This window comes from Orbicella franksi, chromosome 1 (assembly GCF_964199315.1).
Source record: "Orbicella franksi chromosome 1, jaOrbFran1.1, whole genome shotgun sequence".
NCBI classification, from domain to species: Eukaryota; Metazoa; Cnidaria; class Anthozoa; order Scleractinia; family Merulinidae; genus Orbicella; species Orbicella franksi.
This window is the reverse complement of record NC_138145.1, coordinates 20,474,708-20,498,079: the sequence shown is the minus strand read 5'-3', so window position 1 is coordinate 20,498,079 and position 23,372 is coordinate 20,474,708. Positions and strand designations below refer to the sequence as shown.

Sequence of the window (23,372 nt, the reverse complement as noted above, 5' to 3'; positions counted from 1 at the left end):
TAGCATTTTGCGTACACTATATATTCAACTCTGTACTTTGTAATTTAACCTGGAGATGACAGAAGATTCTGTTGAAACATGCTTTTGAAAAACGTAGTGCTGTTTCTCAAAATTTTAACATGTCTGCTACTATCCAGACCATTTGATTATTTCTATTATTTGATAAATCTGACCATTCACGGCCTAAAATTAATGGCGTTCGTGGGTCCTTTTTAGTACCGTAGGAAATTTGGGAAACAACCCTTTTCCCAGTAAACGTTGTAAATAGTAATTTGTCATTATCTTAGGACTGCTTTTCGACCTTGAACAGGATTTTCTCTCAAACGTACGCTTCATGCATTTATTTTAGGAACCGCACATTGTTTAAAGAAACGGGGCATTAAAAGTGACGTTAAAAACAACCCTGCTGGCATGAAAGGTTTCAAAATTTAAACAAAACAGCGGCAAAAATTACGTGCATTACTTTCCGGTAAAACACTGTGTCTATACAATAAACACAATTCCCAGGTAGCTATGCTGGCTTCGTGTCACGAAACGAGGAAAACGCTTCTTTTCTTAATTACTCGTGATTTCCTCGTGTTACTCGTGCTCTTTAGAACTATTCTGCCTTCTCTTCGCAAACTGCACCTCTCTGAGTTTCAGCCGCTCTATATTTACCGATAATTTAACAATGTCAGCTGAGGTGGAGAATATTTTGAAGTCATTTTGGGAGTGGCGACTGAAGGAGAGTCCAGAATTCGCGACTCAAATTGGCGTTCACACTTACGACAAAAGCTTGGATGATCATAGTTTGGACGCGTATGCCAAGAGACAGGTACGGTAATCATTTGCTGTGAATATCACAATAATACTTTGACTGTATGGCGCGGCCGTTACCCCCAACATTAGAGGCGGTTTACAACAAGTGCTGTAGTAATGGTCTAGTTATTTTTATACAGAGTCGATGTAGAGTCTGTGGACAATTTCGAAAAGATAGCTAAAATATGTAAACGACAGCATAAAGGTCGTCGTGCATGTGAGGTCATGTGAGTTACACAGAGAAAAAGTGAAACAGAATTTGCACTTAAACTTACTTGATTTCCATAGACTAGGAAACAAATAGAGTACATACAACTACTGATGTCCCAGTAGTTTTCATTGTAAATAAACAGGAACTTGTTAAAAATCCAAACTGATTGGAGGCAGACCAGTTGGCTATATACTTAGCATGGAGGAGTTGAATTCGGGACGACCGAAAACAAATCCATCTAGTGCCACAACAGGTGGGCTCGTCACACAATCTTCCTCCCCTGCATATATCCCTTTCCCTTTATTTGATAAAGGTCAGCTGGAGATCACATGGCAATAACTGTAGAGCCATAAATAGCGTCGCGCACAAATAATGTCACGAAAATTTAACCCCCGGTGTGACTCGACAAAGAAACCTTTCCGTGCGCTTTTAAACAACCGCGCTCGTCTTAAAGAAGGCGATGTAGCTAAATGACCGGCAGTCGGTCCCGGTTTTCAAATCACTGAATGACCGGCAGTCTGATATTTTTTCTCAAATTTAAGGAATCGAAGGAACACACATCCAATTCAAACTAGGCTATCTTTTGTCGGTTAAGAACTGCCAAGCGATCCTGGGCGGGGAGGGGGGTACATAGTTATGTGTGGCGCCGAAGGTTAGGGTTTTCAGGTGTCAATTTTGGCCAATTTGGTCATAAATAGGGTATGATTTTTGCACTCTAGTCTTGAATTGGGTATGTTGTTTAGAAGGAGCTACTTTTTCAGGTCATAAACAGGGTAGGGAAAATCGCAGATTTTGGTTACAAATAGGGTAAGGGTTTTGGGAAGCGGGCAGCACACCCCCACCTAACGGTTGGTTTACGTTCGAGAACGAGGCCACGGTTTATGACAATGATATTTTTTGGGGTCGACTGCCGGTCAAGGTTTTCAAATCACTACATGACCGGAAGTCAGATACTTTTGACAAATTTAGGGAATCGAACGAACCGATCATAAACAATCTTATCTTGTGTCGATTGAGAAGTGTTAAACGATCGTAAAGGGCTTTATATATTTCAGTTTAACGCATGGTGGGCCAGAATAGGCAGGATTGAAATGCTATCTGGTCGTCACATCATGACGCTTGCTCGCGGCGTCTATGCAGCGCACGTGAGTGAGGTCTCTGATCTCTGCCTTTTAATACAGTGACGATCGATCTCGTTTCGTTGCTGTAGCTTGTCATGCTGTTACAAACTCATGATTATAATCGATTCGTTCAATTCCTTAAATTTGTTAAAAGTATCGGACTGCCGGTCATTTGGTGATTTGAAAACGGCGACCGGCAGTCGAAGTCAGCCGGTAAAGGGGGAGGTTATAAAAGAGTGGATTTGCCAGGTCATGGGCTCCTGATTTGGGGTAGTTTCTATGTATTTTTCCTTTTTGGAAAAATAGACTCTACGATTGATTGGATAAATGGTTATATGAGTAATTTAGGATCTCAAATAGTTAGAGTTGTTACTTGACGTGTAGATTTTAGAGTTTTAATTCTTGAGCAGTTTGCAATACGTTCATATCCGGGAGCCTAAAAAGCGAAGAACCCCTAGAAAACGAAGACGTCAAAAACGAAGACCCCAACAAAAAGGAAACCTCGAAAACGAAGACCCTCTCGAAATACTATCCGTGAGACGAGAGATCGATGGCACAACGCTTCGTTCAGTTCGGTCACTTACTGATTGTTTCAAACTGATCACGTGGTAAATTAATTTTAGCAGAAATTCCGATGAAATATTTATTTATTATTATTGGTTTATTTTAGGATTCGTACAAGTACAGGTGCTTAACAATAGGACATAAGTCCCCTATTTGGTTAATACACCCACACCCAACCCCCTAAAAAATATCCCGAAAAAAACCCTTCCCTGACCCGACTAAACTACAAATCAAATAATCTGAATAACACAAATACAATCTAAAATATACTAATCAACTTAACAAGTACAGACAAAGAAAATATTAACACGGCGACACTTAGGACAAATTAATTTAAAAGAACGAAAATTGTCACCATCAAAAACATTTAAAAGTCTAGTAAAATAAAATGACTTAAGTTTACTTTTAAAAGAGCTTATAGTGTCTGAATCCTTGATATTTTCAGGTAAACTGTTCCATATCAAAGTTATTCTGTTGAAGTAAAAGTCTCGGAAGGAATACGTACGACAAGCGTTAGTCTTTAAATGCAGCCCCGATGAAGCACGGCGCGTGTTGCCCTTTAGAAAAGAAAAATAATAACTAAATTCACGAGTGAAATCTATATGCCCATGAAGGCACTTAAAAAAGAAAACTAAGTCAAGATATTCTAACCAGTAATTAAGCGGTAATAACTTAAGCTTGATCTTTGCCTTGTGCAAACACACCAATAAATGTTACGGAATTCATCGTGAAAACATCTTGAGAACAAGACCGGATACGTTACGTCGGTACGTAGAAGACTTTCTTAGGTCATTTTATAGTTGCAAGTAAGGCTGGAAGCCTAGGTGACCTTGCTTTGATACAGACCTCTCTGCTTTTCTCACGTAAATGCCAACTAGTTAGCATAAGAACAACTTGATTTACACAACAACAAAAAAATTCTTTATCAAAACAAGGTCAACTGCAGCCTCGCTGCCATTCAAAGGAAAGATCACTGAACAGACAAGTGGAAAATGGTCGATTGGTTTTTCGTTGCGCTGGAAAAGGGTAACGCAGGCTCTGGGAACGAGATTCGTTGAAAGCCGGAAGCGAGCGACGTGCACGCACGATTCAGCAACCGGAAGTTCGGATCAGTGTTGTTGTTCATTTTGGTGGCTTTGTTATTCCCCAAAGACCATTGGGTCCTATTTATATGTTCTCATCACGGAGGTGAAGAATAAATGAAACTCAATACCTTGTGATCCTTAACACGACAGAAGATGGCGAAAACTAGCGCGTGGTCTGGACCTTTCCAGGCAAAGAGAGGAAGAACTGCCGGTTGCTGAGTTGGGCTTTTCTGTCATTCGCATGTTTTCAACGCTTCTTGTTTCTTTTCTTGTTGTTGTTGTTGTTGTTGTTGTGTTGTTTTTCGTGGATAACACGTATGATGATGCTTCTATATATTCTGTGTTCAGTTATCGGAGAAGAAAACGGGTACTTTGAAATGAATTGAGTATAAAAGAGCTAGGCCATGCTTCCATCCTCGTTTAGTCTTCGTTTTCTTATAAGCTGTTATAAGGGTCTTCGTTTTCTAAGGATCTTCGTTATCTAGGGGGTCTTCGTTTTTGAGGGGTCTTCGGTCTTCGCTTTTTAGACACCCCGGCTCTGAGCTGTCAGCCGGGTTATCAGCCTCGGCCTTCGGCTTCAGCTGATAACCCCTACTTCGACCTTGATTATTCTGGATATCACAAAAAACTCATCCAATAATTATTTATAATTTGTAGTCTATGAAATGTACCACTACCCCTCATACCCCGAGTTTGTTTGGTTTGGACAATGGATTATTTGATTGGTGGTTATTGAACTTGACTGAATTTTTAATGAAAAATGCACATCTGCTGTGTTTTGAAATTTCAGGATGATTGCAGAGATTTCATAAAGCAGTTAAAAGCAGTCGCCAAATCTGAACTTTCGAAGGTACATGTAGATTATATTCTGTACATTATTAGACTGTTCAAACAAAAAGATTTACGTGCACAAAATCTTATCATAATATATATTATTGTGATCAGCCTAATTTTATATAAAAACAATACAGTTTAATTGTTGGTAATCATTTTTGTAATTCTCTCACATTATTACCTAATAGAAAATTATTGAAAATGAATTGTGGCACTGAAAATGTATTTCAATGTACAGCTGTAGGTTGGATGCTTACACTAGATTTATTGGAAAGGAAATGTTAATGAACTCAAATGTACATGTTCATGTCGATGTCAGTTGAAGATGGAGGCAATTTATGTAATTGTTAATTAATTTTGTTAGTCTAAGTAATTGTGAGGGATTGATAAGGGGGAGGGTGAAGGGGAAGGATTGATGTGGATGCGTCAGAAGCATTACTCTGTTGCTTTAACCAATGCTGAAAATTTATGCCTAGACTGTTTATTTTTTTTTTTTTTTCAGAGTGATGCGCTAAATGTCAAGCTTCTTCAAAGGGAAATCGAAATGTATTTGGATGGCTCTAAGCATAAAAGGTGGGAAACATTATGTATACATGTGGCAGCGTGCTATGTAAAAATTATTCCACGTGCGTTCAATTCGCCCCTGAGGCGTGAAGCGCTGAGTTGGTTATAATAATCTCATATCCAGCAAGTGCAAGTGGAATAATTGTTTTATGCAAAAAGACCCCAAACAAAAATAGGAAACTAAACTAAAATAACAAAAAAATACCCCCAAAAATTACGAGTATGCTTACCATATTTGTAGGGGCATGGTATTCTTGCTCATATACACTGTGCCATGACGGCTAAGTCAATAAAAACTCTGGAATTGCATTCCAATCGCAATGCAGCGCAACTAACCCAAAATGCGAATCAACGTAACGACCCCAAAACGCAACGAAACGAACCCAAAACCAAACCAATCCAGAACAAAGGAATCCAAAACGCGATGCAGCTAATCCAAAACGAAACGTAACGCAACGAATCCAAAACGCAGCGCATCGAACGAACGAACGCAACGAATCCAAACGAAACCAACCCGAAACAACGAAACGCAACGGAATGAATAAACAAGAAAACGAACGCAACGCTTTGAATCCAAAACGAAACGAATCGAATCGAAATAGAAATTTATGAAACGAATCAGAAACGAAATCCAAGAAATCTAAAACGAAAAGAACCCGAATTGAAACGAAAGGGAACCTGAAACGAAACGGAACGGGACGCAACGGAGGAAAGAACAAACGCAACGTAACGAGTGCAAAACGCAACACAACGCAACGAGAAACGACGGGACGGGAGGAATGCGAAACGCAACGACACAGGACTGGACAAGAGGAATCCGAAACGCAACATGCCCCAAAACGAAACGAGACGCAACACAACGCAACGGAAGGAATCCGGAACGAAACGAACCCTAAAAGGAATCGGAACGGAACAGAAAGAACGAAGGAACAAACGTAACGCAACGAATCAGAAACGAAACGGAACGAATCCAAAATGAATCAGATCGAAACCCAACGCAACGCAACAAAACGAATCCAAAATTAAAGAATCCAAAGTGAGACGAATCAAATCCAATCGCAGCGCAACGCAACAACCCAAAATGCAACGTAGCGTAACGCAACGCAACGAAACGAACCCAAATCGAAACAAAGCGAATCCAGCACGATACTAAACGAGAGAAACGAAACGCAACGCAACGAAACGAAGATGTATGAAGGAGGATGCAGATCTATTTCCAATAATTTTATTTAATTTCATGTAATTTAACATTATACCTTTTATTTTCAAATAGCTACCTGTTTCCTCTAGTAAATTTGGAGGGACCTCAGTTAGAATTGTCAAGGGTGGTTTCAAAGATGAAGTTTGAGACCAGAGAAGACTATGAAAAGTATTTTTCAAGACTGGAAGCCTTTCCAACACAGGTACATGTACAGGATATCGATTGTGGTAATATCAGTACAAATTGTGCTTTGATTAAACGTGTGTTTTGATCTGATTTGTAAATTAAAGCCGGTGTTTAGCTTCATGATTGTACGAGGATAAAGTATATAATTTTTTAGGACACACTAATATGGTGCCTTTATTTTTAATTGTTTTGCAGGCTTCCGAACTTATTGCTCTGCTTGAAGAAGGAGTAAAAACACACTATGTACCTCCCCATTTAACGGTGGTAAGCTCATTATAAGGACTTCTAATCTTATATTCGGTTATCAAATCGTTCCAAAACATGAACTCCAGACTCTGGTAATAATATTTATTTTTTACTGCTTATATACATATTCAGATAATTGCATTGTATAGTTCCAGAAGATTTCCATTCCTCCTCCACGGAAGGTTTTTTTTTAAAGATCCCCCACCCATCTGGAAATTCCAATAAAACTTCATAAATTTCCCTAAATGTTTTGGTATTAGAGACCCCACCTCACTGCCTCCCTCCCCCCCCCCCCCCGCGCCCCAGGAAATTTCAATCCCTTCTGTGGGGGGAGTGTGGATAATTTGGGGAACTGCACCATTACTGTGTTCAAACATAAAACCTTGACTTACTATACTAAAGATTTGTTTATAGTTACATTTTTGGTCTAACGTGTTTTGTTTCTTTCAGTCACATGTTCCAGAGCAAATCAAGAAAGTGTTGAATGCAGACATTACAGGTGACAACCATCTATTCACCCCACTAAAAAGGTTTCCAGAAACATTTTTAAAAGAGGAGAGGTACATTTATCTGTATTGCTTACATGTCTTTTACATTGTTATGTTTTGGTTCCTAATAATCACATTTTTGTTGTTCATTTAACACCCTGGGAGGTAGAGAATTTATACTTAAATTAAATTTAAATTTTGTTGGAATAGGAGTGCAAATTACTGACTTGAGAGAATTTAACTTAAATAGGGCTGGGGGGGGGGGGGGGCAGGGTGTTTCTTGGGTTTATCAGATCATTATCAATAGGGTTGATTATTCAATTGGAAATTTTGCAAGGAGCTCCCAAAAGGTATCAAAAGCTACCTCAATGCACTGACGTGGCGCGAGGTCATCTCCACTCTAAAATGTACCAATTTCAAAAGACGCTGCTTAGTATTTTGAATGGATGACTCCCACAAGTATTAGATTAGTTTTTGTCATGAATTTTTGTCCCTGACTCCTGCATTACTCAAGAAAGTCTTACTTAAAAAAATATGTCTTTATCCGTAGGGAATCATTTAAAGAACGTGGTATTAAGCTGATAGAAGAAAAAGTAAAACCAGCATTTAAAAAGATCCACGATTATTATCTTGACGTAAGTAAAGATAATCCGCACTAGTCTTCTCAAGATACATGCACAATCAGTCCATCTTAGTTATTATCAAGTTTGACATAAATGTAAGCTTTGTATTTTCTACAAATAACATTTGCAATTCTGGCGAGTTATAGGATGCAATAAATTATGACTTTTGTTCTGTCATGTTGTCTCTATAATCAGTGTTTTTATTTTTTTGTAGAAGTATCTTCCTCAGACAAGGGATTCCATTTCATGCACTAATTTTCCAAATGGAACTGAATTTTATAAACAGGTGAGAGGAACAAAAGGGTAAATTGAGTGATTAGGTTAGCTGAGGTGGGGGGAGTGGTGATCAAGGTAAAAATACGATTGGAAAAACAGATGCTTTTTTAACATTGCAAACTTCTTGAGGGAAAGCCATGCCTGAAGGTCATAAAACTTCTCAATCGAATTTTCCTTCAAATTAGGACATGCAAGATCTTTGCGAGAATAATGTTTGCTTATTTGTTTTGTTTATTTACTCATGCTTTTTCTTACGCCGTGTCTCCTCCAGTAGCTTGCCCGGTCTTACTCCATGATATATTTTAAAAAAGTATGATATGTTCTTGTATATGTATATGCATACGTATGGCAAAGTCCCGACCAAGAAAGAGCCAATCAGAACGCTCGGATATACCTCGAGACTACCTTGCAATAATTGTAGTGATTGTAATTATTTTCTGCTTTCTCACGCAGGCTCTAAAGTTTCACATTGCTTGTGACATGACACCGCAAGAAGTTCATGATCTGGGACAAAATGAAGTCAAGAGAATAAGGTCTAGAATGGATAAGGTAAGAAAGTAAACCCAGTAAAGATGAACTTTTTGAACGGATCCCGTAGACGTTAATAACCGTAAAGAGAGTCCACAATAGGGTTCTCAGATCCCGCTTTCCCGCCCATTTTTTCCTGTTAATCCCACCATCCCGCCCCTTTTTGCCTGGAAATCCCGATCCCGCCTACTTTCCAAGGACGTTTCTGCGTTAAGTATTAATTTTTTTAAAATTAATAATTAATTCAATTATTGACACAAACTTTTTAAAACAAGATATTGCATAAAAGATCACAAAAGAATTCAATGGGCAGCAGATAAGTAAGCACAAATGATCAAACGGTTTACTGTTTTGTTTCCTTTTGTCCACGTATCAGTGAAAAAAAAAGATTATTCATTCCCATATTCAAGAGATGGCCCGTAAACACACTTGACAGTTTCTTTCAAAGCTTTCAGCGTCTTCACTTTATTTGAAATATGGGCTCAGAACTTTTCTTTCCGAGTGAAGGCATTCCTGCTCGCACATCCTTTTCGTAATATGGTCTAATATAGGGTGACGCAATTCGTAATGTCGCATACTTCGTTCAGTAAATCACTATCACCGCCATCCGGTGTGGCCATCCTGGCCAAAACAAGCCAAGCACTTTGGAAAAGACTAGAAAAACTAGAAAGGATCGGGAGGTCAATGTTACAGATAGCCTGCGAACGCAGACGTATTTCCGGCTGTCGTTTAATTGTCTCCGCCGAAAATAACGTCTGCGAAGCGGAGCCAGGAAACCAATTCTTTGACGTAGGAATTTTAAGCCAATCACAGTTTAGCTCAAGTAGCCCCAGAACTACTGCGCGAAGTATTCGCTGCGAGAAGCGCTCGAGTTTCATTCTATCATGGGATCTGATTGGCCAAAGGGAAACAAAAGTCATTACGTCACAGAAATCGTCTCCAGGCTCGGGTTCGCAGACGTTATTTTCGGCGGAGACAAGCGACCGTCGGAAACACGTCTGCGTTCGCAGGCTAGGTTACAGACGCAAGCATCGAAAATGTCGGAAATGAACGATACGTTTGACAGAACCTGACAGGATACAGAGCGGTTGCTATTCATTACTTGAAGCCTGATACAGCTATACGGTTCGTTTCTGCCAGCTTGCGGTTTTTGCGCTGGTCAATAATAATTTCTGAAGTGACGTAAGAATTAAAATCCCGTATCCCGCTCTGTTCCCCTTGCAAATCCCGCATCCCAACCTAATAGAAACACGAGATCCCGCTCCCGCTCGTAATTGTAATTCCCGCTTCCCGCTCCTCCCAAATATCACGGCGAAAAAAAGCCAAATCCCGCATCCCGCCAAACCTATTGGGATCCCTCCGTAAACGGGCGCGTGAGTAACAAATCTTTGCTGACAATTTTTATACTGCAAATAAAACAATTAGATGTCCCGAATATCGGCAAAACTTCACCCAATTTCGTCGAAAGTTTACGTAATTGTCGTCGAAATTTGTCGAAATGTCAGTTAAGAGTTCTCAGAAGTGTTTGTGCCGCGGCTGTTGTCATTGTCTGAAAAAAATACCAAGTTACAAAAGTTCAGCAGTGCAGCGGCAATATCCAGTCTCATTATTCGACTTTTATGTATTACATTTCGTGATATTTACACGCATCTTTTATCTCTTTAAATAAAGAAAAAATATATATATATAAATTTACGAATTTGGAGATACCCAGAGTTAGCAAAGGCTAATCTATAGGCTTGCCATGCCTTAAAAAATAATTATTAAATTATAGACCACGCGGCACATATACATTGAATAAATGAATAAATGAATTAATTACGTCTACGTGTGAGACATTTGGGAACTTATATTCAAGCCTTTGTCAAATGGTAACTCATGATGTATTTGTTTTTTGTTGTTACAGATTATCAAGGAGGTGGGTTTTGAAGGCAATTTGAAAGAATTCCTTGAGATGCTTAGAACTGAAAAGCGGTTTTATTATGACACAAAAGTAAGTTTTCTATCTTCATCTTAGATTGAACTGTTCCCTTGGTGTGCGGTGTGTGGGTGCTTTTATACAATAGTATGAATTTTTCAGCATTTCTCCACGCTTGCTAAATTTCATAGCCGCCGTAGCTTAGTCCTTGGTTGACTCTTGGATGAAAAATAGCAGCTAGTAATTTCTTTGATAATTAACATGTGCGTTAGATAATATGTGGTTTATACCAAGAATGTGACTTAGAGACTTAGGATTGTGGTGGACAATGTACAGTGATTTTCATGATGGGTTTACTTACATCTGGCACATGCCACAAAAAAAAAAAAAAAAAAAAAAACGAAAAAGAAACGCCAATTTGTTGACGAGTTTCGCTTGCTCTGGTTTAATTGACAGGAAGAGCTGCTTAATGGTTGCAAAGATTTGTGTCAGAAGATTATCAAGCCGAAGCTGAAGGATTATTTTAAGGAAATACCCAAGACCCCGTTCGAGTAAGTCTCGTACCTTTTTGTTAAACAAGAGAGCAGGAATACAGAAGCGAGTTTTCACCGCTATCTTGGAGCTAAAATGCACCTTATTGGCTTTGTATTGCCAACATCTTTCTGCGAAAACCCTTGATGCAGTGTGTTTATGAAACCAAAAATTCCCGAAGTGGTAGTGAACGTTTGCTTGTCACCATAAGAGTTCGTGTTACTTTTGTAACGTTGTACAATTGAATTTCTCCTTACAGACGCTTTCTTTATACGCACACCTCTTACAGATCAACGACTGAAAGTTTACGCCCCACAAGATACCGATATTGCTGTCACGGACAACCCAAATTCTAATTACTTTGACAATCATTCTCTGAGGGACACACAAATGTACTATTAACGGGAGAAACCAGAATTCATGCAATTTTTATCTTTATATTATGGACAGCTCTCTATATATCACGAACAGTTCACGTGGCAGGCTTAGACCAGCCATCCCAGAATTTACACGATCTTTCCCTGCATAATACCTTATTACACAAACAGTTCACTTAGCTTTAAAGAAACCAGAATTCATACGAAGCCTTAACCTCCATATGTGGACGCCTCTGTGTTAAGAACAGTTCAGCCAGACTTAGTGAAACCAGAATTCTTACAATCTTTACCTCAGTCTATAATACGGACACTGCCTTCTATCCCTTTGGAGTCCGTGTTAAAGAGGTTCGACTGACCTTACTTTCTTGAGCATTTGAGGACCCGTAACGAGATCTGCATTGACTTTCGAGGGCTTAATGTTTGTACGGCCTCAATAAACTGGCGCTTCTTAAAGGCTGGATTTCACTAGCGCCGGAGTTGGAGTCATCGCTCATCATCTATTGAAAGCAAGATAGTCGGAGTCGCAGGCAGAAGCCGAAGAATTTACCGATCACACTGCTCGATTCCAGGTATCTTGATTGGTTGGTTCTTCTGCTTCTGCTTTAGCGTGTGTCGACCCCGATTCCGTCGAGCTCATGGCTCCACTTACGACTCCGATTTTGCATTTTCACTAGGTTGTACGCCTTTTTAAAGCTCTTACTGCGATCCAACTCCGTCATTAGTGAAAACCGTGGCCAATAGAAAACATTTCATTATAATTCGCAGGATCATTGAGATACCAGCTGAAGCGGCCCTACTGAGTTCAGTAGCTTTCTATAATGGACCATCTAAAGACGGCACGAGACCTGGGCAGTTTCTAGTAAACACTTATAAACACAATACAAGGTACAAATTTAAGCCTTTTTTTCGCAACACCAGATCTATTATCGTTCCGTCCCTCGCTCTACTACACCCGTAAGTTCTTTCCTTCTTAGTATTTTAATTAATGTGGTTGTATTGCATACATGGTGTCAAAAATCTAGACAGTTTGCAACAGAGAACTGTCTGATCCCCTGAATGAATTGTGCAGTGACTTAAAAGGCACGATGGAAAGCGATAAGTGTAAGTCGCACATAAACAAGTGTATATTTAATTAATTGCAGGGTTGTGCTTTGTATTGGGGTTTGTGTTTCGATACCATGCATACAAAATATATCGATTCCGGTTAGATCTCTTTTACTATCCAAATTTAGTACTGGCTGAGTGGCCGTACACTTTCAGCAATTAGTGCGCAGTGGCTGGAGGTCGTCCACTAAATGGCGACGCTTTTTTCGTTTTTCCAAAGTGTTGAAGAACCTTTTGATGCAAATGGTAATTAATTTCCGAGAAGACTAAAAGAAGGACATTTACGGTTTCTTGACTTTAAAAAATGTGAAATTATAGAACACAACTGCAATTTCAATTGACAATTCAGTCCGAGCGCTATTCCTAAGGCGCGAAGTTTAATCTGACTACGTCGGGAAATGGAAACCGTTATTTGAAGTAAATTTCAGTTAGAATTCTACTAAAACAATTAGATTATTCTCTCTCGAGTTCTATGAGGTGATAGTTGATTCGGCCTTCGGCCTCTTCAACTAACACCTCATAGAAAACTCGAGCTCGTGATCTAATTGTTAAATAATGTTCATAACAAGCGAAAACTATGATCTCACTTTGATATATAGACCGCAAATTTAGGAGCTACTTCTTTCCACGACTTTTATTTTTTCAGACCAAAGTACGAGATGGTTTCTCTTGCTCTTCATGAGGCTGAACCAGGTCATCACTTACAGGTAAATCGTAAAAATAAATGCGATAAAGATGACGACGAGGTTTGGTGTACGTAATTATCATAAATTGAAACACAAAACGAAACGAAACGCAACGATTCCAAACGAAGCAAAACGAAAGGAAAGTCAACTCAGGTTCATGCATGGCTATCAGAGTAGCAACGTCCGATTGGTCACTAATTAAACAATAAAAACACGAAAAGAGAAAGCAAACAAGCAAGTACATACTTTATTTCAGGTTGCGTTTGCAATGGAGCAAGAGGGGCAGCCTTCTTTCAGGCGGCATGTGGAGGACAGGAGGTACTATGAAGTACCAGCTCGGTTTGCTTTCCACACTGCTTACATGGAGGTATTGTATGTTATACGGAAAAATCAAAGAGGATACATAAATTGGTTGTAACTGAGTTTCACGCCTTGAGGCGATCATCAGTCAAGCTTTATTGCGATGAAAAATATACCTTCCATTTATATATGTACAACATGTTTATGGTAATTATTGTGGTGATGAGTGATCAATAATTTAGTGATCTATAGTCGTATTGGGCATTGTGTATATATAATTATGAATATACAGTGGAACCTGGATTTGACGAGCCTCTATATAACGAAGTCCAGCTCGGTATGACGAACGATATTCTTCGCCCTTGCAATAGTAGAATGTATGACTGAACGTACCTCGATACAGCGAAACCTCGTTCATAGCGAACATATTTTGCTCAGGTTTTGGCACTTCGATCGTTATATTGAGGTTCCAGTGTAGTCAGTGTCGAGGGAGCAAACAGCGAACTTCTTCACAGGTCACACACTTTATTAGAGGTTTCGCCCGTTCGGGCTTCTTCAGTAAAAGTGTCACGTAATGGATTAAAAATACTTGCAATAAAAATTATTGCTATGAATAAGTCTTAGATAGGCTAAAGATTACAATGCATTCAAAATATAAATTACAAACAGTAAAATGCAAATTAGCAGAGTAGGTAAAAGTGCTATTTCATCAGTACAAATTAAATTCTTAATAATGCAGTGTATGCAAGTGATTAAGATGTTTATGGATCACTGTCGTTTTAAAAGTCACTAATTAATTCAGTTTTTCAGGTAAAATTTAAAAGAAGATGTCGACCTTAAAAGAGTATTGTCAAGATTGTTTCAGATGGTTACTATGCGATAAATTAGTACTGTGCATTTTTAATAGTACATTTGAGTGTCTAAAGAACATGATTGCCATTAGCGTAAACTTTCAGTCTTGCGTTGATCAGTAATCTTGCCCTCATTGTATCAATGGTAACATACTCAATCACTCGGTACCCAATAGACGGTCATAACATCAGTTTATCATTCAAGTGAAGTCGTGATTGTTGTGTTCTAGGGCTGGGCCCTGTACTGTGAGCATCTTGGCGAGGAGATGGGCTTGTATAAAGATCCCTATGATTTGTAAGTTCATTTTTTCAGTTGTAGAACTATCATATAGAGCTTCTAACGTGTTCCGTTTCCCGGTCTCATTACCACCTGTCTTCTTGTAAGCTATGTCAGGCCTACATTGTCAGGTACGTTCCGCCAATTGGGGTCAGTGTGGTCCTCAGTCTTTCTCGAACGGAGCCTACTTTGAAGATGTGGGGCACATTTGTTCCCGAAGATTGAGGAGAGAATTGCGAGTACTTTATGATAATTAATTTTACGTCCAATATTTGCTTTGGCCAAATAGTTACTTTATATGGATTTGTGATTTTTTGGTAAACAGTCTTGCACACCCTGCTCCATACTGACGGCTCTATTTCATGCGTGAAATAGAAATGTTCTGGTTCACACTTCTTCGCACAATGTGGTACTTTTATTGTGTGCTTTCTTCCAGGTTTGGCCGATTGTCAGCTGAGATTCTGAGAGCGTGCAGATTGGTAGTCGATACAGGGATGCACGCGTTTGGGTAAGAAAAAGAGCTCCAAAAAAGCGAGCAAAGCGACAGAGGCAGGCAGGCAGACAGACAGACCGACCGACCGACCGACCGACCAACCGACCAACTGAAAGACAGGCAGGCAGGTAGACAGATAGAAAGACAGGCAAGCAGACAGACAGACAGACAGACAGGCAGGTAGACAGACAGGCAGGCAGGCTGGCAGACAGGAAGGCAGACAGACCGACAGACCGACTGACCGACAGGCAGGCAGGCAGGCAGGCAGACAAACAGACATACAGAAAGGCAGGCAGGCAGGCAGGGCAGGCAAGGAGGCAGGAAGACAGATAGACAATTCTGAGTCAAATAACGCATAACGTTTTTGCTCTTTTTCAAACTTTCGAGTTTTCTTACGTTTCAGATGGAGTCGGCAGCAGGCTGTAGACTTCATGGCAGAAAATACTGCGACTTCCCTTCACAGTGTGAACACAGAAATTGATCGTTACATTATCTGGCCTGGGCAGGTTGGTGCCTGTTTTTCTTTGCCTTACTTTTGTATACCAGATTTTATGCTTCCAGCAGGGAATAGAAGACGTTGAAATACCCCATGTTACTTTGAATTTTGGGGTTGGCTGGCAATTGATTAGATGATATCTCAATTATTCCACCTCCTTTTGTAGCTTAACGACGCACGTAATGATACGTACATGTACTCTCACTTTCGCTGTAATAAAGAAAGACTCCAATTAGGTTTCGGTTTTAAAAAAGAAGTTCATAATGTAACAAGTCAGTCAAGGACTTGATTTTGTATCTCTCCGATAATGCTACATTTTGTGCTTATATATAGCTGTTTTGTTACAGGCCTGTGCTTACAAGGTGGGAGAAATCAAGATAAAGGAACTGAGAAAGAAAGCGGAACAGAAACTGGGTAAACTTGTTTTTGTCTAAGAACACTTAACCCATTTACACCTGGAGTTTTTTTTTTTTAGCAAAAACGCATTTTGGACATTTTGGACTTCTTCAGGCTGGATATATATGGCCATATTAGCTCCAATCTACTCAAAAAGGCATTTGCAACATGACAGCATGCCTTGCTTTCCTCTAGCATCGCGTTTTATGACATTTTTGCTCGGGCATGCGCAGAAATAAAAAAAAATGACCTACGTCTTTAGACTTTTCATGTTTTTTTCTTTTGCCTTTCCATCTTCTCCTTTTCGTTTCTTTTTGCTGTATCGGTTGACCTTCTCCTGAGCTTGCTTCCAGTTCCAGAATTTCCGAGAAAGTAGTTTTTCGCTCAAATTTCTGAGCATTTTCGTGCATAATTCAGGCTCAATTGACCCAGTCACTCTGATCTGGGTATCATTGGAAAGATCTTTTCCTCCTACAGGACATGAGTAGGAGTGATGCCAGTTTTTGGTCAAGGTGGTGACGTCAGAAGTGGGACAAAGGCACACGCGCGTTACGGCTGTGACGGTTGCGGCCGGCATAGGCATCAATGGGTTAAGAAGTACAAAAAAGTCGAAATGACATTATTCATCGTGGTTTTTTGTTCTTTCAGGGGATAAATTTGATATCAAAGATTACCATCACGTTCTTCTCTCGGCTGGACCAATGGGCTTGGATACGCTAGAAGAAGCTGTGGACGAGTACATCGACAGCATACTCGCACAGTGAACACAGGGATTATTGACTGCAGCTGCATTGTCGGGGGACCATATTCCTAAATTCAACAACAACAACAAAAACAACAACAACAACATCTTTTATTTAAACAGGCTAATATAGCTTATGGGGCCGTGTAAAAAATGTTAAGAAAATAATAAAATAAAAATTTAAGGAATTTTATTTTTAAATCATCCCCCAGATTATCAAATATGTCCTTGATTATCAATTGATTCTTTTTTTTTACCCCAGAGGTTGTCAATTGATCCCTTTGATTATCAATTGATTCCATAACTTCGGTGCGTAAATTTCTCAATTGAGCTAGCCTGGTGATGCCTCTTGTTATGGAGGGTAAATTTTACAATTGATGCCCTTGTTTATCGATTGATTCTCTTAACTTTGGCGCCCAAATTTTGATCCCCGGGTATTCTATCCTTTTCGTAATTCATGCCTCTTGATATCGAGCCTAAATTTACAATTGATGTCCTTGACTATCAATTTATCCCCCTGACTTTGGTGTCTAAATTTCTCAATTGATCTCCTGGTCATCCTTCTTACTGTGGAGCATACGTTTTACAATTGATGCCCTTGATTATCAATTCATTCCTCTGACTTTGGCGTCTAATTTTCTCAATTGATCTCCTGGTCATTCCGCTTGTTACGGAGCCTAAATTTAAACTCAGTTTACTCCCTTGATTATCCGTTGTCTCCCTCGTTATCAACTGATCTCCTTGAGTCATCCTATACCGGGTCCTAGTGGTTTTCAAGCCTAAACTCAGTACATCCCAGCAACGAACTCATTACTCTAGCTACCGAACCTAAATTTAAACCTCCCGGGAGAAGGTCCTAGAATGATGCCTAGGATATTGAGCCCAAATACAAAGAATTCTTCCTCTCGATTGCAATTTTTTCCCTCTTGGAGGGGCCATCATAGTTGATCCTCGGTTATCAATTGAAACCCTTTTACTACTGATCCTCTCGATTATCAAATCGAAACCCGCCGTACTGGTGATTGTCCTGTTTACCAATCATTAATTTATTTTAAGCATCAAGTAACCAAAATGAAATCTCTTGCCGTACGATAACGTATAATTTAATTTATGACAAAACAGATGAAGCAGAAAAATGTTAGAACTGGTTCACCAGCCACAATAGGCCATATTCGTATTCTCGGTATTGGACTGGAACTAGCTTGCAATGGAGGCTCATACGGGGAATATCATTAAAAAGAGATAAATGTCATTTGCATTTGAAAAGACTCCCCGCATCAGCCTCAGTTGCAAGCTCGTTCCAGTCCAACACCGAGGATACGAATATGGCCTATTTTATAGGCGAAAAATATATTTTGAATAATATATTTATAGATACATTTATATATATATTTATAAAATATAATTATTTCGCATTAAATAATGAACTTTTTGGGGGGGCTGGCTTACCCAATCAATACATCAAAATATTGAGCAGAGAGATCAATGCTCAGAGTTACTAATACAGATGCATTTCAAAAATCTCAACGAATTAAAAAAGGCACTTATTTAAAAGTTACCACTCCACCACAGTAGAAGATTTTTATCGAACTTAACAAATTAAATATTTTTGTAAAATTAATATCTGTTGTTGGCGGGTGTCTGGAAAACCCGAATAGCGAATAGTGAATAGTCGCGAATAGTCCCGAATAGCGAATAACGAATAGTACGAATAGTGTGAATATTGCAAATAGTCTCGAATAGTGGCAAATAGTGGCAAATCGTAGCAAATAGGGTACCCAGTATCTCGCAGTCAACCTCGCAGTAACGTATGGATGGGATTTTTCCGCTAAAAAGTACAGACGCTTATCAAGACAAAAGGTGTTTCTAAACGTAATTTCTTCCGTTTTAACCGCTGCAAAAGCGTAAATACGTCTTTATTAGGTTATACTTGTGTTTTCTGTTTTCTTAATGTCGGCGATGGACAGCTCTAGCCTGAGTCCGGAGAAGAAAAGGTAATAAATTCACTGAAATTCAGTTTCTTAATTGGGTAATTAATTAACACATGATGTTAGATCTAAAGCGGTGACTATAGAGGACTACTCGTCACTATTCGCCCCTTATCGCGACTGTTCGCCACTATGCGCACTATTTGAGACTATTCGTACTATTCGCGACTATTCGGTATTCGTTATTCGGGTTTTCCAGACGCCCGCTGTTGGCGCTTTCTTGATTTTTACGGAGGTAAATGGCTTTATAACTAATCAGTGAATCTGTTCACGTGGGTTTGTAACATGGGCTTACATAAAATGTCGCGTACAGTTATTTTTTAGTTATCCCTTTGAAATTCAATCCTCTAACAATAACTGGGAGATTAATAAGGGATATAGATCATAATTAATAGGTGTTCAAAAATAAAAGTAATTACGGAGAGAAATAGAGCTAAAATGGTATGAGGAAAACATTCCATCCTTTAGATATTCTTGTTTTATTTTTTTTCTTTTTTGTTTGTTTGGTTGGTTGTTTTTTAGCTTTTTAAATGCTGCTGAAAAGAATGTTTAAGCAGGCGCAATGATGAAACTAGGACAGCAGCACAGACTGTAAAAAGAGGGTATAGAAAATTATGCAGATGATATATTTTTATCAGATACTTGTGCTCTTTAGTACTTTTGCTATTTTAAGGAAGTAGAGCGCTTTTTCCCAGTAAGAATAACTATTATCCCCTATTCTTTTGAAGATCAGTCTGCCGAACAGCAGGTGGGGAGAATGATTTAATTCTATGATTATATATAGGTGCTTTTTTCGAACGTAAATGATGAATAACCTGAGGTGAATATCCTGGTTCCATTTAAGAAAGTTGAACATTTGGTGTTGATGGTGAATTGTGCGGTAATGTCTGCACAATTTAGATCGCTAGCTATGTACTGAGTACTTTATATAAATAATTCAGAACAAAAGTTCTGCGAAAGTAAATCAAATATCAATCAATGCAAATCAGTAAAAAACTATCGCTTAAAAATTGATATGAAATGATAATTGTAAATTAAGAGTCCCTGTCCATAAAAATGCAAAATAACTCGGCAAGGGTCGAAAATTCGATTTCGCTCATATTTTCATGGTAGATAGGCTAGGGCATGACAAAAACTATTGGATAGTTTTTTTGGCAAAATATCCTTTTATTTCAAAGAAATATGCAAATTACCAAATTCGGTTAAAATTGTCATTTGACGCACCATTTTGTTAAGCAAGTTTGAGAGCCTCGCATGCAAAACTACATCATTCTTCCGTCTTTAAAACACTCAAATATTTTTATGCAATGTTTAAATGTGTACTGGGTTGATTTTAGGGAAAGTTGCGTTGTCGTTTTGGGTGCAAAATAATTAAATTTCGAAGACATATATTTCATTCACTTAAAAGTACTTCGTCAATATAATTAATTTTCACCATGTGCGAAACCTTCAAATGGATCAAGCTTCTGGTGGTTGACTTGCAGAAGGATGGTCTACAGATTCCTGTAAAAATTTCTTTGGGCAAATGATTGTGAGCGACGCGAGAGCTTTTCAAAGTACGTCAAAAATGCAAACATTTGGCCATCCGTCGTCAAATTTCAATTTACGGGTTAGACGTATATTTTAGCATGCGCCACATGACTTGACTTATGTTAAGTTGAAATAGACACAGAGCTGATAATTTCGAAATGTTCTAACCTCGTTTGCTGTAAAAGGCAGGTCCAAAGCCGATTTGACGTGTTTCTCTCACCATTCGTCGCACATAAAGCAAAGTTTGCTTTTGTTTACATAACGTCCGATGTACATCGCCAACTGTCAACTTATTTAACGGTCGAATACCATGAATCTGTGACCCTCTTTCGACACATATGATCACCACTGCATCTAAGTCAAAAACGGCTAAGTCATTTGTAGATAGTTGCTTGCTTTGCACAACACCAAACTATTACGTTTGATCATCATGGTTTGATGGCTTGAATCCTTTCTTGAAGCGGTTCCTTGTTCGTCACGCAATGCTGTCATCCCATTTTAGGGGGTAGGGGTAGGACAATTCCTATCCTAATACGTAAGGCTCTGTAAGGCTTGGAATCACTGGGAGCACACAATCGTGTTGAGTAGCAAGAGATTGAATTAAGAAATGAAAAGAATGAATAGTTTACCATTGCCCCTGTTGTAATATTTTACTCGACCACCGCTACCTACATGCCCTGCGTAATACTGTAACGCTAAACTCATACCTAGGTCTTTTCGCACTATGCAATTATTTTTAGTTTATACATGTAATACAGTGGGGTACCCTCGGGGAAATGGGTGGTGACCGCTTAATGGGACTAGCCGCTTAAATAGAGGTTGGTGTACTTTGAATATTTAATTTTTCACTGTCGGGCTATAAATTTCTTGGCGAACATGGAGTCAATTCAAGACAATCATGATAGACGTGTGTTTGAATTATCACTCGTCATGCACTTCAGTTTCAGACTCTTATCTGCCAGCGCCCTTTCCAAAACAAAGTTCTTAAATTTTGGGTGGCCGTTTAATAGGGGTAAAGACAATAATGAAACCCTTATCGGAATGACCAAATGGTGGCCGCGGAGGTAACCGGTCAATAGGTGTTTTATTTGCAATATTTTACTGACGATAATTTTGGACTGTATTGACAACAGTCCACTATTTTCTGTTACATACCAATGCCTCGCCACCAAGCAAACAAAATACGCCAAATAAAATGGCATGGCCAGGGCTATTTACTCACGTAATTACTAATTAAATTTAGTCTGTTTTTCTCACGAATTAGACATGTCGTGATTTCCTATTTTTATTTCAGGTAGTTCTTGCTTCATTGATCTATAATTTGTTTATGGCGATTTTCTTAAAATTCTAGTGAGTACAGGCACTAGCTTTATCAGCTGTTGTCTGAAACGTCAGAACGTACAACAAACGTGATTTGGACCGACGCCACGTACACTATGGAGCACGATTATATAAATATACACATATTATTATATATATGAACAAACAGATGAACAATGATTAAATTGTTTCACTTATCCTGAGAGTACTCTATACAAAATAGATTATAATGTGCAGCGTATGCCGTGACAGCATTGCGTGACGAACAAATAATGGCTGTAAGATGGTGCTGCGCCGACACGTTTATCAACAATGGTCAGCAATCGATCAAACGTAATATTTTGGCGAAGCGTAAAGCAAGCAACCATCTACAAATGACTCAGTCGTTTTAGACTTAAATGCAGTGATGTTCATAAGCGCAGAAAGATGGTGAAAAATTAAATATTCAAGGTACACCAACCTCTATTTGAGCGGCTGGCCCCATTAAGCGGTCACCACCCATTTCCCCGAGGGTACCCCACTGTATTACATGTATAAACTAAAAATAATTGCATAGCGCGAAAAGACCTAGGTATGAGTTTAGCGTTACAGTATTACGCAGGGCATGTAGGTAGCGATGGTCGAGTAAAATATTACAACAGGGGCAATGGTAAACTATTCATTCTTTTCATTTCTTAATTCAATCTCTTGCTACTCAACACGATTGTGTGCTCCCAGTGATTCCAAGCCTTACAGAGCCTTACGTATTAGGATAGGAATTGTCCTACCCCTACCCCCTAAAATGGGATGACAGCATTGCGTGACGAACAAGGAACCGCTTCAAGAAAGGATTCAAGCCATCAAACCATGATGATCAAACGTAATAGTTTGGTGTTGTGCAAAGCAAGCAACTATCTACAAATGACTTAGCCGTTTTTGACTTAGATGCAGTGGTGATCATATGTGTCGAAAGAGGGTCACAGATTCATGGTATTCGACCGTTAAATAAGTTGACAGTTGGCGATGTACATCGGACGTTATGTAAACAAAAGCAAACTTTGCTTTATGTGCGACGAATGGTGAGAGAAACACGTCAAATCGGCTTTGGACCTGCCTTTTACAGCAAACGAGGTTAGAACATTTCGAAATTATCAGCTCTGTGTCTATTTCAACTTAACATAAGTCAAGTCATGTGGCGCATGCTAAAATATACGTCTAACCCGTAAATTGAAATTTGACGACGGATGGCCAAATGTTTGCATTTTTGACGTACTTTGAAAAGCTCTCGCGTCGCTCACAATCATTTGCCCAAAGAAATTTTTACAGGAATCTGTAGACCATCCTTCTGCAAGTCAACCACCAGAAGCTTGATCCATTTGAAGGTTTCGCACATGGTGAAAATTAATTATATTGACGAAGTACTTTTAAGTGAATGAAATATATGTCTTCGAAATTTAATTATTTTGCACCCAAAACGACAACGCAACTTTCCCTAAAATCAACCCAGTACACATTTAAACATTGCATAAAAATATTTGAGTGTTTTAAAGACGGAAGAATGATGTAGTTTTGCATGCGAGGCTCTCAAACTTGCTTAACAAAATGGTGCGTCAAATGACGATTTTAACCGAATTTGGTAATTTGCATATTTCTTTGAAA

General features: G+C 39.0%; 1 protein-coding gene across 1 annotated transcript; it reads left to right on the top strand.

Annotated features, from left to right (window-relative positions):
• Nucleotides 1-54: 54 nt before the first annotated feature.
• LOC145496404 (uncharacterized) lies at nucleotides 55-16,996 on the top strand. The gene is made up of 19 exons (XM_081476045.1): nucleotides 55-814; nucleotides 4,570-4,629; nucleotides 5,116-5,186; nucleotides 6,451-6,580; nucleotides 6,760-6,828; nucleotides 7,261-7,370; nucleotides 7,849-7,933; nucleotides 8,136-8,207; nucleotides 8,651-8,746; nucleotides 10,632-10,718; nucleotides 11,100-11,194; nucleotides 12,317-12,436; nucleotides 13,302-13,362; nucleotides 13,598-13,708; nucleotides 14,723-14,787; nucleotides 15,206-15,277; nucleotides 15,666-15,768; nucleotides 16,106-16,172; nucleotides 16,803-16,996. Exons 1-19 carry the CDS (start codon nucleotides 671-673, stop codon nucleotides 16,916-16,918), a joined length of 1,734 nt encoding a protein of 577 aa, XP_081332171.1. The 5' UTR covers nucleotides 55-670; the 3' UTR covers nucleotides 16,919-16,996.
• The last annotated feature ends 6,376 nt before the right edge of the window (nucleotides 16,997-23,372 follow it).

Excerpts from the sequence above, each read along its gene's own strand:
- LOC145496404 (XM_081476045.1), top strand. The coding sequence starts at position 671 with ATGTCAGCTGAGGTGGAGAATATTTTGAAGTCATTTTGGGAGTGGCGA. Across the intron at positions 13,709-14,722 it reads TCCACACTGCTTACATGGAG|GGCTGGGCCCTGTACTGTGA; the intron begins GTATTGTATGTT and ends GTTGTGTTCTAG. Across the intron at positions 14,788-15,205 it reads TATAAAGATCCCTATGATTT|GTTTGGCCGATTGTCAGCTG; the intron begins GTAAGTTCATTT and ends GCTTTCTTCCAG.